Genomic DNA, 6,000 nt, shown 5'->3' with positions numbered 1-6,000 from the left:
CCAGGGCGCTTCAGCCCCCCTCCCACGCTTCCTCCTTCTCCCCCCCGCCCCTCAATCTCCACTTCGGGGAGAGAAAGCCGGGCTCTTTCCTGTCTGCCGGCCGCAGGGCAGCGCCGCGCCTCCGCGGGCTCTCCCCGCGCCCGCCGTGCGGCGGTGCTGCGGCGGCGGCCGCCCCGCTCCCCTCCCCTCCCCTCCCCTCCCTCCCTCCCTCCCTCCTCCCGGGGCCGCTCCCTCCTCCGGGGGCCGCTCCCGCACATGGGCGCCGCGCGGGGCTCCCCCTCCGCCGAGGCGGCGGCGGCAGCGGCGGCGGCTCCCCGCCGGCCCCGGAGCGCCTAGCCCGCCCGCCCCGATTCATTTGTTGTTGTTGTTGTTCTCCCTCCCTCCCTCTGTCTCCGCTTTCCGAACTTTTGTCACCGCGGCCGCCGCGCGGATGAAGACTTTTCGCGCCGGGGACGCCTAGCTTCTCCCCCCCCCGCCACCGTGCCCTGCGCTGTCCTCCTGCCCCCGGCCGCGATGCCGTTCCCCCTGCGGACCCTGGAGCCGCTGAAGCTGTGCAGGTTGGAGGAGGCCGGCGGCGACGGCGCGGAGCGGGGCGGCCCGGCGCCGGGGGACCACGCCGGGGCGGCGGAGGGGGGCGGCGGGCGCCGCCGCGGCGCGGTGCCGCTCTTCGGGGCGCTGGAGCAGGTCAGCTCGTACGCGCTGGTGTCGCTGCTGATGCAGCTCTCCGACCTCTCCCGCTGCGCCGGCGACATCTTCGGCGGGATCCTGAGCGAGGCGGACTCCCTCTGCCACCGCAACGCCCGGCTCCAGCGCCGCCTCGGCGCCCTGGAAGCGCTCCTCGCCCGCCTCGACCACCGCAAAGTCAAGATCCGTGAGTGCCGCCCTTCCCCGCCGCTGCGAGCCTGGGACGGTGGCGGGTGGCGGGGCGGTTTGCGCGGCAGGGTTTGCTGTATTTATTTGTTTGTTTAAAAAAGAAAAGAAAGAGGGAAACTTAAGCATCCCCCCCCCCGCCCTTCCCGCCTTCGGCTGGTGGCGGCGGCGCCCCCGGCCTCCCGCCGCGGCTCCTCCCGGGGCCCCGCCGGTGCCGGCCGGCTGCTGCGCGGCGCTGCTCGCCCCCCTCCTGGTGACCCCCGCCCCGGCCCCCGGCTTCGTCCCGGCGGCTCCGGCGCTGGCTGCCGCCCGGGCAGGGGAGAGGGGGTGTCAGCGTGCGGGGCCGGTGGCTGCTGGTGTTTTCCCAGTGCCTCTGCCTGGCAGAAGTCTAACTCGGTGGGGAGAGGGTGTCTGCAGCGAGGGCGGAGGGCAGCGGGCTGGCTGTCAGCGCTTCCAGCGCGGGGAGATTTTAGCCGGGAGATAGCGCGGTAATCCTGAGGGAGGGCTGGGTGGGTTTGTTTATATGTTTATGCCGGGTTTGCCCTAGACTTGGGATCAACCGGGCTTCTAACAGTTCAGCCTACATGCCTGATTAATTATTTCCTATGTGCATGGGAGGACCTCAGTAAATAGGAACCTGCATATACTTTGCAGCTGGTTTTGTGTATCTCGGTTCTCCTGAGCTTCTGTTCTGTGTGTAGAACTGATCCCAAGTTTGCATTTGCAACTTTGTACGGAGCACAAACAGCAAGATCCAGATTTGGCCTCGGATTCTTAAGTAGTGGCAGTTTGGGGAGGTTTTGGTTAAGTTCCTCTCTGAGCCTGTAAAGTGGCCCTCAGAAGCGACTAATTGTACAGCTACCCAGAGCTATAGGAAAGGTTTTTTCCGAGCGTGGTCCAACTTTGGAGAAAGGATCACGTAAAAATGGTATCTGCTACATAGAGTTTCATTTCTGCGTGTCCTAGCTCCCCACAGACCAAGTGAAAGATGGCTTGCAACATCAGCTTAGCTTTCTCAATGCGTTGGAAACATTCAGGAATCCAGAGAACTGTGTTGCAACTTCTGTGGCAGCTGTGTAAGGTACAAGCCTAGCCTAAAAAGGATCGCTGCTCGGAGACCACCGGTAGTTTTCTTCTAAATGGAAGTAGAAAGCCTGCTTTGCGTATGGCATGCTTACGAACACAATTGATAAGGAAGGCGTGTCACTCAATGAGATTCAAAGAGTATGAACCCTGTATGGGTAACTTGCCTATTTCATTGCAGATTATTCCTTACGGTATATTTCAGTATACGGTTCCTCCAAAGGTGGAAACCATCATCACCCTGACCAGAAGGCTATTTCTGTGCTTCGTAAGGGTTAGGCTAAAGTTTTGTGGTAACCAGTTAGACTTTTTTGGTGCTTTGTAACTGCTTGGCAAACCTGAGGAGCTTTTCTTCCTCACCAAGACAGGTATATCCTTTTCTGCCAGTATAGTTATGTTAGTTTGGCATGACGTGGTGCAGTCAGACTTGAAATGGGAATGTTTTATTACTGGGGATACCTGCAGTATGGTGGTATATTACATTGATGCCCTGATAGGAAGCAGTATTTATTTATCTCTGTTTTAAATAGGGAGCTAATTATTACTGTACACTGATGCAACACATCTAAAGGGAAGGGTGAAATGAGGCTAGTGCTGCACTGTGCAAACCCTGACATTTTACGTGGGTCAGGCATGTAGTTATTGTATTCTCTCTTCGTCATCGTTTTGCACAAGTTCTATATTTACTACTTAATTTATTTTTATTACAACTCAGTTCTTTGAGCTAAGCCTGTTATTGCTTTTAATTTGGTGATCTTTGCTCTTGTCATTGCAATTCCCAAAACTGGACGCAGTTCTTATGTTTGGCTTTCTCCATTTGGTTTTAAATGCTTTGGTAAGCGGCATCTCTGCTGTCAAATTTAATTTTGCTGCTTAACAGCTGCATTGCTGCTGCTAATATTTACTTTTCAAAGATCTCATTTATTAAGGTCAATGAGAATTAATGATGATTTCTTTCTAATATATATTTTTTTAATTGTATGAAATACAGCCTTCTTGTAAAGGAAGATTATTTGCCTATCGGCTGCAAGGAATTGATGTGTAGGCTGAGCATATTGACATGAAGTTGCATATAAAGGCATGTCAATTCTCCTCTTATATGCTTTCTACCTATTGTAATCTGGCCAAGGAGGTTGGGTGGGATGATCAGTTGTAGTTAGCATCATGAACATCTCTATAATGCAAGCTGTCAAGGCTTGTCTGCAAGTTTAACCCTGTTGCTGGCATTAAAGGGAAAGATCTGTAAAACAAAGAGAATGGTTTAATAATGCTGGCTTTGTTTGGGAACAATGACAAGGGGGATTTTTCCTTCCCATTTTTGAAGATACAGAAGCTTCATGGAGAAAGCTGTTTGCTGGTGCGGGACTGTAAGAACAACAAGGATTGTAAATGAATTTAATTGCTTTCCCATTTACTAGATTCTTTTGCTCATAAACCTTTTCTTGTGGGGAAAAATACTGTAAACTACTGTATCTCTTGTGGTGCACAGGCAGATGCAGCATGACATTGTATCAGATGACTTAAGTATTTTGCTCTGGCTTTCGGGATGAGGGGATAGGACATTGTACACCTGCTTTTCAAATCATGGGTAATTTCTACTTGAATAAATGGCTTTTGTTCTCTTTGTGGGGCCCAGACAATAATTTCCTCTTGGAACCGAAGGTCCCAGGGTGACTTTTGTGATCCCAGCATGATCTTATGTGGAAAGGACTGGAAGAGGACTAGCAAACTTCAAATCTGGGTCACAACCACTTATTGGGAAGTAGCTGCAGACTGGCAGCTGGTATAAGCTACGCTACATATGTCCCTGGTGCTTGGGAAAATACATTGAAAGTGTGAGGGGTTTTTCTTCTGTGTACTATCATCATTTTGTTTCAAAGTTAAGTTTCCACGTAGTATCCTTCAGATAACAGGAGTCCATTAGTGTTTGTTCCTCGCTGAGCATGGGTGGGGGTGTGAGGGAGGGAAAGCAGGCAGAACAAAGCTCTTTGTCTTCAGTTAGTTGTTCTTTACAGTCATGGACTGTGCTTGCTTGTCTGGCTGTACGGTGCATCCTTGTGTGTGTGTAGGATCCACATGCTCCTAGATGTAGATATTGGAGTATTAATAGATAAATGTGTCTTGAGTGCTCTGCTGTTTCCCTTTTGTTATATACTCTTTGGTATCCTGTAGTGAATGCATTAGTTCAAGTACATCCATTCATTGCACCACAAGCGAAAGAACTTTCTGATGTGGCAAACTGGTCAATGATGTGCTGTATTGCAGTCTTTGTAACCCTTGCTACAAGGAAACTTCCTCATCTATCAAGAGTGGCTGGATTTCTGCCATGCCCTTCAACTGGGAGGCCTGCTTTCCAAGGGTTTTGGATTGGTGTGCCTCACGCTCTCAGAGAGTTTAGTTTCATGTACTTCAGGATATTGAAGGTAGCTTTCGGTTGTAGGTGATTTTAGTGATGGCTTTTCTAGGGTTCACCACTGATGATGGGGTTCACTGGAATGGTTCAGCTCTCTCTGGTTTGGTTTGGCTGGCTTAAATTTTCCATTTACAGTGGTAGAAAAGCCTCTGTTTATGATGTTCCCCAACAGAAAAACTTGTGCCTGACTCTGTTTCAGTACAAGGATATTTTTAAGGCCATTTAGTAAAATGCTTTCCTGACATGTATTTGAGCTTTGCATGATGAGCAGGGTGTTGTGCCATAAGAAGGGATGTCAAAATACGATGAGACATGCCCCTATGGGGCCAATGACTGGTTTATAACTTATGGTGGTGGGAGGCACTAATGGCTCAAAGTGGTTTATAAAATTCAAGTGCAGTATGCAGTACTCATGACCTTAGTTTAACTGCACTAGCCACGTCTAGAGAATTAATTAGATTCAGTACTTTTTTTAAACAGTCTTTCATCAGGTTTTCATTAAGCTTATGTGCGTTGCTGTTTTGCGTGGTGTTTTGTTATATGTTTCCAGCATCCAGCTGCCGTAATATGGTTTACACCATTGAACTTGCCTAACAGCTTTTCATCTTCTAGCAGTGTGCATCTGTAGCTGTGACCTAGCATTAGGTGATGTAGTTTTCATCACTTTCAGTTCTTAAATCTCAGGGTGGGTGAGGACAAGTGCCTCTTTGAAGTGATCAGAGCTCATCATGATGGCAGCAGAGAAATCTTGTGTGAATTACAAGGGCAGCTCTTGGGAACGCTGTGAGGCCTTAAACAGTCATTGTTTTTATAGGGCATGAAGAAGGACATTTTTTCCATTAATATTTGTCTTCTACCACCTGCAGATACTTCTGCAAAAATTAATATTGCTGTTCTTTTCGGTCAATCCTAATGGTTTGATAGACTGGGAGGCTGTCCCTTCCATCTTCTATGCTATTTATTTTTAGTCTTTCTGAAGAGATGTTTTGAAAGAAATGCTGGGAGGTTAGCCTAATGACAACTTCTGGTTGAGTTTCTCCAGTAGTAGGATAGGGTTTGGCCAGTTGTACCTCCTATTCTAACAAGAAGAAACTGATCCTGTGGGAGGGAGGAAATGCTACCTCCTAATTAGCGTTGTTGTTGTTTAAAATCCTTCAGTGTTTGGTTTTAAAGGCACAGCATAATCATTTGATGTTCATGCAGAACGTGTATACATATGTATGTATTTTTTTCAAGTTTAAGCGCTTTAATGAAAGAGAGCTGGGGGGATGGGAAGTATGGCTTTCTATTTGTCTGCATGTTGTAAGGACAATCCAGTTTACACTTCATCTCCTGCTATTTTGTTTAGTAAGTATTTTCCACTCTTTGTGTGTAAGGCAGTACTGGAGCACGTTTCCTGCTTTAGCCGAACAGGAAGCTTTATTCAGCTTATTCCTAGGGAAACCCCTCCTCCATCCCTAGCCACCAAAAGTGGGCATTATTCAAGACAGTATCAGCAGCAGGCAGGAGATGAATGGGCTGGCTGACTTTCTGGGCTTTCTATAGCTTCTGGTGTAAGGAAAGAGTGTACAAGATATCTGTCATCTTGTAATAACAAGAAGAAACCTTCTTTAGAAAAAGGTTTAGAAAAAAAC

General features: G+C 48.8%; 1 protein-coding gene across 2 annotated transcripts in view; it reads left to right on the top strand.

Annotated features, from left to right (window-relative positions):
- Positions 1-247: 247 nt before the first annotated feature.
- Positions 248-6,000, top strand: part of NHSL1 (NHS like 1) — a 186,802-nt gene continuing 181,049 nt past the window's right edge. For both annotated transcript variants that reach the window (XM_072855952.1, XM_072855951.1), the window contains exon 1: positions 248-871. In XM_072855952.1, the coding sequence (XP_072712053.1) occupies positions 514-871 (358 nt within the window). In that variant the 5' untranslated portion in view covers positions 248-513. The remainder of the gene's footprint in view (positions 872-6,000) is intronic.

This window comes from Ciconia boyciana, chromosome 3 (genome assembly GCF_034638445.1).
Source record: "Ciconia boyciana chromosome 3, ASM3463844v1, whole genome shotgun sequence".
In the NCBI taxonomy this organism is placed as follows: domain Eukaryota; kingdom Metazoa; phylum Chordata; class Aves; order Ciconiiformes; family Ciconiidae; genus Ciconia; species Ciconia boyciana.
This window is presented reverse-complemented; position numbering and strand designations above follow the sequence as displayed.